The following is a 14,114-nucleotide window of genomic DNA, read 5'->3' as shown; positions in this document are numbered from 1 at the left end:
TTTAAGGCTCAGTTTCCTTTTTGGTCAAAGGACATGAATACTACCTGCCTCACAGAGCTGTTGTAAGGGTTAAGTGAGTGAATGCATGTGTGCACCTAGCACACAGTGAGGATAAAGTAAGTGTTAGCTGCTGTCACTGTGAACGGGGCCTGGCACACAACGGGTGCAAAAGGAGCATTTGTTGAATGATTGAATGAATGAGTGCCACATTTTTGTCTGGGACTGTGTTGATTACCATTACATTTACTGTAACAGCCAGACCATGCTAGATGGTGCACCCCTGACAGTACCATGTGCTGACTGTCTTGCAATTTTTCAGCAAAAGAGCATCATATGGTGCCATTCAGAAAGCAAAACAAGGGAAACTAGTCTCTCCTCACCATGCAGTATAAATAAGGGTTTGAGTGGAAGCAGACTTGGAATTTCCAGCAACAAGACTTCCTGTTTCGGGTTAGACGTAAGTTTCTGGCACTGTATCATGCTATAAGAAGGATGTTATCCAAAGAGAGGATGAACTATTTGGGAGAATGCTACCATAAAAAAAGAAAATTCAAATGGGAGTGGGGATATAACCTAGGGGGATAGTTAGAACTACTGTAAACATGAAGACAATAAAAAAACTCTATAAATACATGTAATGGATATGCCTTGGGATGGTCACATCTTATGCATGAAATCTTAAGCTAAAGCAAGGAAAATTATGTCATAATCTTCATAAGATATGATAAGCTACATGGGATCATGGGTTAAATACCAAAGAAGATGATATAAAAATAAATATACCTATATAGTATTTGGAATCTCAAAGAAAATATAGAAATTCTTCTCCTTTTGATAAAACAAATGGATTGAGTAACTTAAGTTCCTTAAAGTGAAAGATCCAGAGCTTTGTTTCCATTCCTAATGGACAGATTTACACTCAGTGACATGAAAGATTTAATCCAGTTCTTTAAAATGTCAGTATGTTTTCATTCAAAAAATAGAAACTCTCTGGAGCCTGAAAAAAATATATTATATATGATCTCAAAAGGGAAATGGAGTAGATCTGAACTGAACTTCTTATGTTTTTAATTGGTCAGGTTTACCCTGAATATACCAAAATATATTTCAACACCTGTCCTACCATTAGGAGATTTTAATGACCAGAAGTCTATTCCTGTAACATCATTGTTATGTTTAGTCTCAATGTTATTTTCTGAGTAATAATAATAGGGAAGTGAGAATCTCCATCTTAATAACTCTGTACCTTCCTATTTGTATTTTTATTTGGTTCCCTCACTTTTAATCTCAAAATCATTTAATAATTGTTTGACTTCAACTCTTTTTTAAAAAAGTTTTCATCCCACTCAATTGTCACCTAAGCAGTCTAAATACAACTTCTCTGTTAATCTTTTTCTACATCTGTCGTTCAAGTCTCAGAACCTTCTCAATGTTCTGAACTTGTAAGTCCCACATTTTTGTTGGTTTGAACAGAGCATGTTCTTCCAGACCAGACACGTGTGAAAAATAGTCTCACTTTTTCCTCTATGTGTCAGATACTGAAGAATGTTCACTGTTTTTTAAAAGGAATACTAGAAATAAAAGAGGCAACCCCCCCAAAAAAATGACTTTCATACTTTTCATTCCAGGTCTATGCAGGATTTAGGTACTGTGGTAAATGAGGTGAGAGCTGGAAATAGTGAACTTAGGTAAGGATTGCCAGCAAGTTTGAATGTACTTCTTGAAATGGGTTCAGAAAAACTTGTCTACAACATAAGTTAGAGGCATGTTCTGAACCAATCATTTGAAAGTGCACTGAGTCTCAGTGACATGGTATAGTTTTACAGCTTTTTGCTTTATAGAAATTCAAAATTACTTGGAAATTCCTTTTAAAAACAAGAGTCCTACATGGACTCAGAAATCATTGCTCCTGATTTCTGATATCAGACACTAGTGTCATGAATCAAGTGTGTTTTCATGATTTAGTTAGAAGTTATTTCCACTAAGCGCACCAGGATGGATTTGGAGTGACAGCTAAGCTTCTTTTCTTTTCTTTCTTAAATAGTGTATAATGAAAATGGATTTCTTTGTGTTTGGGAGTTTGGGATTAATGAAATTTGCTTGAAACTTGTGTGAAAGTGAAAGTGAAGTTACTCAGTCATATCAGGCTCCTCCATCCATGGGATTTTCAAAGCAAGAGTACTAGAGTGGGTTGCCATTTCCTTTTCCAGGGGATCTTCCCAGCCCAGGGATTGAACCCAGGTCTCTGTCATTGTAGGCAGATGCTTTTACCATCTGAGTGGTATTTTCATGATACTGAAAAATCTTGGTTCTTCTGTTTATTACTATTTCATAAATTTGTTTATGTCACTGCATAGACATTTAAAATAGGACTAAATGACTCAATAATATAATGGAAGCATAGTAAAGACAGGATGAAATGTAGCATTAGTTAGGAGCTGTTACTTACTAACCTTGGGCCACTCACCTGTCTTGGTCCAGGTGCCCTGGAAAGGAGAGCCCATAATGAATGCTTGCCTGTTAACACCGGGAGTGCAAGTCCAGGGAATCCAAAGTGAGGGGGAAAGGACCACGGCAGGGAGGTGGGAAGAACAAAACATGGTGTGTGCTTCCAAGCTGTAGGCTTTGCAGCAGACCACTGCTGGTTGTTGGGCCAAAGGGTCTTCTCTGAAGAGGCCACAGGGCCTGCCATGGGCCGGTCCTCTCCACCGGGCAGTACCTACCCAACTCTTGAGGTGTGTTACCAGCTCTTCTGCACAGACTCTGCGGGAGGCAGGGCCTCTTGGTGCCAGTTGGTGTGGATTTGGGGCACCCCCTACTGTACGGTGGTGGAGGTAGGAATGGAGAGCCCAGGGACTTTTATTTCCTTGAGAACTGTGAAATTAAAAGCCAGTGGCCAAGGCCTGAGGGTCAGGCAGGCTGTGCAGGCCTGGGGGGACACATGATTGAATCCATCACAGACAGGTTACTTAACTCCTCTGTGTCTTCGTTTTGTCATCTGTAATGGGATTAACAGTAGTCACCATATTACAGCTGTTCCAAAAATTAAATGACTTAATATGTGCTTAAAAAATGAGGATAAAACTGTTTTGAATCATGATGGCATGACTATCTAAAGTGTAGCGCCATTAAGTGTGACTTTAAGTGTGCCACTTAATATAGAGTACATTTGAGTTAATAAATTTGGTTTGCCTAAAAAAAGCAAACAAACATTGCATTGTAGTCATACCATTAACAGCAGATGGAGATAGTTGCTCCAGTGCCACTGGGCCTTGGTGTAGGACAGCATCTTTGAGGATTGAATCAAGATAAATGCATAGTACTGTTACTGAAAATGTCAGTTATTAAAGTTAACAACAGAAACATGCTACACAGTTCTTCCCCAAATAAATGTATCACTAGGACAAAGATGAGAGTATAGATTCAGTTCCCAAACACAGCTCAGATTCTAAGTTGTGGGTCCAGTGTTGCACTTGTGGAGGTGATATTCTCTCTTTCCCCCTCCAGTGGCCAAGTCTTCAAGCTCCACTCTGCCCAGATCATACTTCCTCTCCACGCCATTCAGATCTGTAGCAGAGTGTTTACCACTCAAGTTCAAGTGACAGGAGCCAACCAAGAGGGGTCTCTCTTCCGTGGTTCAACTCTGTGTGCTGCCAGGTTGTCACGCACATCCATTCAAAGCACCGGCAGTAGTTGTTTCCTTTTCTTTGGGTGTTGACGGGCTGTGCTCTGCAGGTCTCCCTTCAGGGTCCGTGAGCACTTTCCAGGCCTCTTTGCACAGTGCCAGTTTCATTCAGTCTGGCTCGGCATGGAGGCGGACTGCCTCAGCCCCTCTCACATTTCCACGGTCAGCCTTGGAACTGGAAGATAAATAAACACACACTCCCTCTCCAGTGTCTCCTGACCTTGTTCCTGGAGAATGGAGGATGCCTAGGAAGCTCGGAGCTCACCTCAGTCTATTTTTATTGGCTACACGTTACTCTGCGTGTGAACAGTGGTGACAGCTGTGCTCAGCGCCTGTTCCCACCCTTCACATTATGCTGTAGCTTTCAAAATGCTTTGCTCTAACATGAAAGAGCAGAAGTCTTTGATTTCATTGACCAAACTTAAAATATTTCTTTCATTACCAAAAAAAAAAAAAGATAACTTTTAATCTCACATTGAGCCAAGTAATACAAAACTGGATATTTTATTTTGAGGATATTGCCCTGTCTTATAATGATTTATAGTCTTCTAAGAAATGTCACATTAACTCCCTGTTATAAACATTTCCATATTTAGCTTCTGTAAAAAAAAGAAAAATAAAGTATCCAATATTCCTCCAGAAAACACCCAGAAATATAAGATTTTCACTTTTACAGGGGATACAATGCATTACTGTTCATGAATCCCATGAGGCCCCCATTCTTCCCCAGCAGCAGTTTTCTGGTTTTCTTTTAATGGTTTCCCTAAAAAGATTCCATTTCCTCTACCAGTGCCAATGATTGATTTATACTTCATATTCTATCTTTGATTTTTCTTATGTTTAGTGGTTTTGGGAGCCTAGTATTACTCATTTCTGCTCATCGTTTACTATGTTCAGATGGTGTTGGATGTCTACTTTCAGTTTTAAATAGAAGAATAATAACTACCTAGTTTGAAAAGCTCTTTGGGATTATGGGTTTGGTTAATATCCTCTGAAAACAATTTTTAAAAACTGTAGTGGAAGATTATGAATGACTTTTTATGTGATTGCATCCCCTGGTGCTTTGAAATAAAAACACGAGAAAGAGTCTAAAGCACTTGGTCAGAAAGGCTAATCCTGAGTTGATGCCATTTACATTTAGATTTAAATAAGTCAGCCTATTTATTCCTTCAAACTTTGCTTCAGGTTTTAAATTGAGAATACACAGAAATTAAAAGTCCTAGGATGCTTAGATGTATTTTGAAAAGTTACAATGCCTAAATTCAGCTGAATTCTAAAAATAATAGCTGTGACAAATGCAAGGAGTAAGGAAATGCAGTTAGTTGTTTTTAATAAAAGAATATTATTGCAACGATTATGAATAAGGGTTATCTGATATGTGGTCCAGATGAAGTGAACTGGGGTCAGTTCAGTTCAGTTCAGTTGCTCAGTCATGTCCAACTGTTTGTGACCCCATGAATCGCAGCACTCCAGGCCTCCCTGTCCATCACCATCTCCCAGAGTTCACTCAAACTCACGTCTATCGAGTCAGTGATGCCATCCAGCCATCTCATCCTCTGTCGTCCCCTTTTCCTCCTGCCCCCAATCCCTCCCAGCATCAGAATCTTTTCTAATGAATCAACTCTTCGCATGAGGTGGCCAAAGTACTGGAATTTCAGCTTTAGCATCATTCCTTCCAGAGAACACCCAGGGCTGACCTCCTTTAGAATGGACTGGTTGGATCTCCTTACAGTCCAAGGGACTCTCAAGAGTCTTCTCTAACACCACAGTTTAAAAGCATCAATTCTTTGGCGCTCAGCTTTCTTCACAGTCCAACTCTCACATCCATACATGACCACTGGGAAAACCATAGCCTTGACTAAACGGACCTTTGTTGGCAAAGTAATGTCTCTGCTTTTGAATATGCTATCTAGGTTGGTCATAACTTTTCTTCCAAGGAGTAAGCGTCTTTTAATTTCATGGTCATTAGTGTAATAATGCAAATACTTTGCCTTTTAGACTGCGGGGCATGCAAATGAGCCACAAACAAAGCGTTGTGGATCTGGTCCCCCACCTATTATTTGTGATGGAGTTTAAAACAGTAGCCGTAGAGTCTAATCCCTCACTTTTAATGGGTGATGGAGTATAAAGCAGTATGTCATAATGAAAAACTCTTCTACTAGAAATCTAGACTTTGATTCTATACCCAGATGGACTGCATGACCAATAAAAAGTCTGTTTCTTAAGTCATAACACCAGGAATTCAGACATGACACCTTTGGGGAACTTTCCCAGACTGAAATTCTGGGACTCTATCCACTATAATTCAACTTCAGATGGCAACTAGATATAAACCCAAGACATGGATACATTCTAAGAATGTTGCATCAGCAGAAGACCTGTTGAGATACCTGGAACCAGCTTCTGGATAGGGTGTTGTTGGGTGGAGCTGTTAAAATTACAAGAATGATGTTAACCTGTTAGGGTCTTGCAGGGAGAGGGTGAGCTGGGACACTGGAATCTTGGCTTATTTTTCTTCTTGAGCTCAAGAGTTTGTCCAAACACAGAGAGGAATTACCAGGGTTGTTTTGACATACGTGTATCTTTGTTTGGTAACTTGGAATTCTTCGGAAAGAGACCTTAATTTAATTTACAGTGAGATCTCTTGATTCTTGGTCAATCTGCATGTTTTTTAATTGAATAAAAATCTTGAGGAAGAACGGATTCCAGGATTTAAGTATTGCTGTCTTGGCTATTTCTGTACCTTTTTTTTTTCTTTGTAAGAGCTTCTGCTCCTATTGTAATTCTGCTCCAGTTTTAATCTACTGTAAGACTATGAATTGTTCACATTTAAAAGCCTTCAAACCATTTTCTAAAAGCTGAATATTCTCCCTCCTCTCAAGTCACTGCCTTCTGTAGGAAGAGGATCTATGCAATCAAGCAAATACAATTTAATTTTTGTTAATTATACATTTGCTGAGGACTTTTTATGTGCTATTCCTAAGCCATAAGGACACTAAAGATTACCGAGATGTGTACTGTCTTCTGGTAGCTCACAGCCCTAGGAAGTTAATCCCCCAATAACAAAACCTGCCTGGAACCAGAGGGCTACCTTGGGGAGCCCAGATGCTAGAGACAGCTGAACCCTGACTAAGGGGAACTGATGGGTCTAAGAATAATTTCAAGAGAAGGAAGACAGTCTGGACAAAGAGGTGTGGATGTATGTGACATATACTGGGTCACCGGGAGTGGTTGTGGTGAGGCCAGACACTCTCATAAGAAAAAAATCAAGGTCATCTCTTTTTGCAGCTCTGCATCACCAGTCTTCCAGAGATAAGCTTTCAGAGGAGTTGTGAATATCTTGATAGTGATAGAAGTGGTAGGGGAAGGAAGGGAGGATTTATTACAAAGAGTTGACTCATGTGATTATGGAGGCTGGGAAGTCCCCAGATGTGTAGTTGGGAAGCTGGAGACCAGTTTTTTGGGGGTTTTTTCTTCATTAAAAAATATTCAAACAATAACAAATGATATAGTTCCCATCCAAAAGCTGGCAGGCTTGAGACCCAGAAGAGCTGATGTTTCCGTTTGAGTCTGAAGGCAGGAAGACAGGTGTTCAGGTCAAGCAGTCAGGCAAGAAGATTTCCCTTTTATGCTCAGTAGTGTCAGCTTTTTTGTTCTATTCAGACATTCAACTGATTAGATGAGGCCCACCCACAATAGGGAGGGCAATATGCTTTATTCATTTTTACCAACTGAGATGCTAATTTTGTCCAAAGACCCTCATAGACACACCCAGAATATTTGTCCAAACGTCTGGATATTGGTGGCCGAGCTAAGTTGACACATAAAATTGACCAGCAAACCACCTCCCTGTCTTTTAAGGCTTACTTATAAAACATCCAGGAATATTCTGCCAGCCTGATTACTAAATGCCAGTGACATTACTAAAGTGTCACCTCACTGGGACTCTTGTTCTTTGAAAGCCTCAGCTTTCTTTGAAAGCTGGTAGCTCAGCTGTTAAAGAATCTGCCTGCAATGTGGATGACCTGGGTTCGATCCCTGGGTTGGTGAGATCCCCTGGAGAAGGGAATGGCTACCCACTCCAGTATTCTGGCCTGGAGAATTCCCTGAACTGTGTAGTCCATGGGGTTGCAAGGAGTGGGACACGACTGAGCAACTTTCACTTTCACCATAGAAATTCTGTACAATATCTTAACATCATTGAGATACTGTCATCAGTCTTCTCTGATAATATATTGGCATTATTTTCAGAATTGATAGCTAACTCATCATTTATGGCTCAGATTATATTTATATTTATTTTGGGAGTTACATGCATATGTTGTAAAACCAGCCTTCTTGACTTTGAATCCCAGCCCTGCCTCTTAATAGCTGTGTAACTTTGAGTATCTAGCTTTACTTCTCTCTGCCTTTTTGGGTAATAATAATAATACCTAACTCTTTGTTGTTGTGAAGATTAAATCACTTAATACATATCAGTTAATACATGTAAAGATACAGGTAGGTTGTGTGTGCGTGCTAAGTCACTTTAATTGTGTCCAACTCTTTGTGACCCTATGGACTGTGGCCCACCAGGCTCCTCTGTCCATAGGGATTCTCCAGGCAAGAATACTCGTTACAGATACATAGAATGTATTTGAAAAAAATAGTTTTTCCTTCAGCAACATATCTTTTACTTAAAATGCTGTTTCAGCCTTGGCTCAATATTACTTAAGTGCTGATACTTTTTTGAGGAAAGAGTTCTTAGGAGCAGTAAGTTGAATATACTCAATTAGCACACATTTTGGATAGACTAAAACCAAAACTTCAAAGCTTTAGTTGGCTTGAAAATGACACCAGATTTAGAAAATGAGTAAGAGAAGATGAAATAGAAAGTAACACATTTATAGAATATGCATAGGCAGTGGAGTGTTTGATTCACTTCACTACTTCTGTTCAGTTTAGTTTGCTACAGTCAGAGAAACTGTCCATATTTTAAATGATTCTTTGGCATCTTAACATTAAAAACATTTATAAACAAACCAACAGTGGGCGGGGGTGGAGAAATGCTAAATGATGCTCTTTGTTAGGTTTTGAGCTGGTAAAAGTGACAGGCGGATCTCATGAGGCTAGACTATCTTGGGTTGAAGGCATTCACCTGACTGATGGAAAACCAACCGTGGGTAAGTCAATCGGACTCAGAGCTCCTAAGCCAGATGACAAAGCAACTAAAATGTCCAGATCTTCTTTTCTGGGTGTGCTATTTCTGATTTGTCCTAACAACCACATCTTTCAATGAGTGATTTCAGATCTGTTTAGATACGTCTATTCACATAATGACTGAAGCGACTTAGCAGCAGCAGCAGCAGCGTTCACATAACATGGAATATAAATATTTTCAAGATGATGCATGAGGAGATCTTTTGGTTCTTTGAACTTAGTGAGTGCCTCAAGTGTCCTTAGGGAGGTCCTTCTGTATAGCCCGTGTGTATGTGGATCTTCAGGGCACCCAGTGCTGCTGACTACAGTTCAGAGCCAGTTCCAGAACTGAGGCGTGTCCATTTTGTTGCTAGCAGCTCACAGGTAGTGGAATGCTGTGTCTATAATTATTCTCATGCTGTCCACAGCACTGCACCTTCTACCTCCGTCACTAACTCTATTCTGTCTTGAAAAATAACCTTCCAGATATTCAAATTCCCATGTCTGAAATTAGTCTGGCAATGAAAGTATATTCAGACTCAGCTCTTTGAAGCTGTCTGTATTAGTCCGTTTGATTATTTCCTTGGGAAAATTCTTCCTTTAACTAAAAGGGAAATGCTTTACCCATTTATCAAGTGACTAAAAATAGCACTTTTAAGCTGAGGATTAAGTCTGAATGGAGTGATTACTGCTTTCAAAAACCTAAATAATGAAAAGTTTGTTGTTGATGTTGTTATTGTTATTGTTGCTTGAATTCTTCTACAGTTTTGTACACGAACTGCCCCTGGGAATTTTCTCCTCCCATCTTGCTCCTAACTTGTGAATTTGTACATGGATTTCTATGCATTTGTAATACTTACATTAATTCTATGTCTTTGAATATCTTTGGAGAGGAAAATGTGATCATTGAATGTGTATATTTGTATTGTTATCCATTGTTATTACCATTCTTAGACATGCTTGTAGTGTCATGTGCTCTTCTCAAATACTATTATAAAGTTAAAATTTTTTAATCGTAAGGCTATTGTGATGAAGCCAATTTTAGTCTATTATGAAAACTCTGCACTTTTTCATTTTTGAGAACCAAACTCAGAATGTGTTGAGCTGTGCCTTAGTATATTTTCCATTATTCTTTTCTTTCAGAAATCATGCCATCCATTTAATACTTCATTACAGCTGAATTGCAATATGTATATATGTGGTACGCAGAATGAGCCATTTTGTTTTAAAACAGATTGCAGATGAAAGGAAACCATTCATTTCTTGCTTGCTTGCTGTAATTACTAGAGCACTAATTACTCCAAATCACTGACATCCAGGGTCAGGGAAGATGACAACAGAAGCATCAAAGAATAGACATGGTTCTCTTGCTGTGACAGATTTTCCGTATTTCCAACCACAGTATTTTGTTTTATGGCTACTGTTTTCCAGTTTGACGGTGAAAAACAAAAAAAAAACACACAAAAACCAACAACAAACATGCACACAGTCAAGATTGCTGAATGTTTACTATTATTTCATTCGCAGTTTGACGGTGAGAACATGTATATGAGCATGACAGAGCCGAGCCAGGACTATGTGCCAGCCAGCCAGGTGGGTTAATTAATCTTCTCTGCCTTGTTTCAAATTGTAATTAAACAAATTCAAAGAGTTGCATTGCAAATGAGTAGCACTATCAGTAACTGCTGCAATCAGGAATAATCATAATTTATAAACAAAGCATTTAAGCCTTGTTTCCAGTTAATGAGATCGCACTGATAAAACCCCAGAGTTGGCATTTGTTGAAAGATAATACCTTGTTTCCTCTCCAGAACGGCAAGCAGCTGTTTTGCCAGCATGATCCTTCCTAAACAGTTGTTTTACCTTTAGGGAATAAAGTCTTTACAGGTGCAGGTTATTTGAGCTTCTGACTGTAGACGAGTTAATCATTATAAGCTACACATGTCACAGATAGCTTTAATTATCAACTATTGGGGCATTTCAATAAAATGTTACATTGATCACCAGAATCCCATAGCTAGAGAGTGTCCTATGGCCGCTTTCAAGCCAAAACACCGTGATATTATGGAAACATTTCAAGGGCACATCTGTATCCATTTCACTGGGAATGGTTGACAAGGTGTTTAATCATGAGAAGTGACAACGAAAGTCCAATGAAAATGTAAATGGTTACATTTATAAAAGTGAATGTTTGGCTATTTATTTTTGGATACTTAAGACCAGACCTTTTGATCCAGAGAGGGTATTTGAAGCAAAATAGTAACTGCCCTCTAGGGCCACTATAACATGATATGTAAGAATACTGTAAGTAAAAATAAATGAATGAATAAATGAAAGTGAGGAAGAGTTCACAGGAGCATATTGTGGACTTGAACATATTTTTTCTGGAAGAGTAAAAACCATGGTAGCCTGGAGTTTCATGTGTCAATAACTATAATGTAAACTCAAACATTGAAAACAGTTGTTTTCAATGCCCACATATCCGCCTAAATACATTTAATAACTGAGAGGGGTGGGGAAATAGAGAACAAAAGTAAAATTATTTTTCTTCATGGTGGTTGTCAGTGAATTAAATCTAATATATATGTCAGGGGTGCACTTCACGGGGCTTTAAAATTTCTCTAAGAACAAAATGTCTCAGGCTTAACTCAAAACAGAGGCAGGCCTGCCTCTCCGTGAACTTTGCATTTAGAAGTTATTATCATGGAGTCTCAAAGAGTGGGACACGACTGAGCAGCTGAACTGAACTGATGATCACTGCCTTCTCTGGTAGACATTCTGGAAACTATACAGTATTGTTCAGATGAGAAGGTCATCATTGAGTTCAAATACCCAATCTACATTTCCTTCCATTCAACAGAGTCAATCACTTTCAGAATACCTTTGGAAGGTTGGGCTTCGTGTTTAGTATCATTACTTAAACTGAATTCATTTAACTAAGTAGCCGCCAAGATCCATAGGTATTTCTGAATAGGACTGTTTGATTAAAAAATGAAAAATGTTACTATTAATTTTCTTCTAACCATCAATCCCAAAACTGTACTGACAAGTTTAGTATTACCATTAGATGAAAGCAACCTGGTATCATCTCTTCGGTGCCTTTAGGGTTTTGAAGTGTAAGGGCTAATTGAATTTGTTTGAAACAGTAGGAACACAAACTCAATAAATGATTGCTGTTATAAAGCAGCTGCTCCCTTTCGGAGAATCATTATGTCCGTCTTAAAGACTTTTGGATAAAGGATTGGAAATTCAAAGCATATACATCATAACAACTTGGCTCTTCAGATTTTTAAATTCAAGTACCAAAAATACTATTAATCCCCAACTAAAATCAAACAATGTTATTTTTCTTAATATTTCAGTCCAGTTACCAAGAATGTTTTAAATACCAGTGATAATTTATGGAGGAGTAAGGAGCTCCAGATACTTTATGTGCTTTGTAAAGATATGACAGGTTTGTGTGCCAGGAGCAAACTATTTTTTAATAATCCAGCACATATGAAAATGTTTTTAAAATGTGCTATTGAAAAAATTCTACTAATGTAAGATAATACATACCATGGCAGGGAACAAGCTTCACAAATTATATAAGTTGAATGGCCTTTACTAAATTTTACCCTTAACATTCCTTTTGTTTACTGTAATATGGTGTGTTCAAGAATTCATTACCAGATATTCTTTTAGGGAATTTTAATCAATTTACCCCTTTTGGCAACAATAAATAAGACTTTAGTCATCTGCAGGGGAAAAAAGATATATAGTATTGTTCCTTTTCCTACACAATATACAATATCAAGCATCTGCATAGTTTAGTAATCCAAGCTTACTTAGTATCTCTCAACAATTGTGATTCCTGTTCAATTTTCAAATCAGTACATGCTTTGGGACTTACAGACTAAGTTGCTAAGTAGCAGCATATGGTACACTAGTGCTCCTGTGATGTTGCTACAAGCAAATAGTGCAATTCTAAAGAAATGATTTTTATAGAAAGCCAGTGCTGGAATGGCTCCAGAAATGGAAGTACACTGTAAAAATTAACGATATTCTTTTACATAGTCCCAAAGGGCTCTCTGGCACTATCTACTGCATGAATTCTATACCTCATAAGTCTAGTATATACAAACCCTTAGAATTTTTTGCATATAATTTTGTAATTGATAGGCAGCTTTTATATCGAATGTACCACCCTATAATAAGACTGACAAGTATGCAATAAAAACCCATGACATTTCCACTTCTGGGTTCATTCTTAACATATTCACTGTTTTCTCCTATAATAACCCTAAGTGTGCTGGCCACTCAGGACTTCAAACACCATTTAACTTTTTCTTATTCTGGCTAGAATTTGAACCATACAATGCAAGACTTCTTTGTGGGTTTCTAGACTCTGGCTAAGGAGGCCCACGCTGCCTGATACCTCATGAACTTGCAGGTTCCCTTCTGTATAGTTCGGGGAGAAAATGTGAGCAGCTAATGGAAGGGAAGCCAGAAGTAAGGAGTGGCCACCAGCCATCATGAACTCCTTTCTCATTCTTAATCTGACATGTTTGATTGACCACCATGACGAAGGATACAGCAGAGAGGTGGAAGGGAACTGGTCTGCCCACCTGAGCTCTGCTCTTTCTCCAGAATCACCCAAGCGCACTTAGATGCTCATGCCAGGAAATCCTTCTTTTTCCCTGAAGTACCTTCTGTAATTCCTTATGTGGAATCAATTATACTCAAGATAAATGTTCATTTGAATTAAATACATCAAAGGAAACAGGAGTCTGGGTTTCTTGATAGGAACTTTGTATGGCACCGAGGTCATTTATCTATCCATTTATTTAGTTAGTTTCCTTTTCCTCTTTCTTTTTCTTCTATAGAAGTTTCAAGAGTATCATTTTCCACAGCTACCTATTCATTCCATGCTTTCCACCCAAAATGGTGACATTCTTTACCAGTTCCCTGGATGTAAATCTCTTCACTTCTTACCCCTCAGTTTGGGCTCTGTGTGGAAATGATTGAGAAGTACTGTTTTTTGTCTTAAAAAAAAAAAAAATATATATATATATATATATATATATATATATATAAGAAACAGTTACCTGGCAGATTTTCCTGACAGAGGTTATGGAGAATCTTTGGTTACTTGACTGAACCATGTTTTCAATAAACCACTTCCTCCTTGACTCCAATAAATCATTTCTTTCTGCTTGTTTTCCCTCCCTATCCTACTTTGCTTCCATCATTTCCTTCCTCCCTCTCTTAT

The 14,114-nt window shown here is 38.4% G+C and overlaps 1 protein-coding gene across 1 annotated transcript in view; it reads left to right on the top strand.

Moving 5' to 3' along the window:
• The window catches only part of TOX (thymocyte selection associated high mobility group box), a 307,821-nt gene that overhangs the window by 130,431 nt on the left and 163,276 nt on the right, over positions 1 to 14,114 (top strand). Inside the window, exon 2 of the mRNA XM_068983972.1 lies at positions 10,391 to 10,456. Coding sequence (XP_068840073.1) covers positions 10,391 to 10,456 — 66 coding nt within the window. The remainder of the gene's footprint in view (positions 1 to 10,390; positions 10,457 to 14,114) is intronic.

This window comes from Capricornis sumatraensis, chromosome 11 (assembly GCF_032405125.1).
Source record: "Capricornis sumatraensis isolate serow.1 chromosome 11, serow.2, whole genome shotgun sequence".
NCBI lineage: Eukaryota > Metazoa > Chordata > Mammalia > Artiodactyla > Bovidae > Capricornis > Capricornis sumatraensis.
The sequence above is the reverse complement of the archived record's forward strand: the minus strand, read 5'-3'. Positions and strand labels throughout refer to the sequence as shown.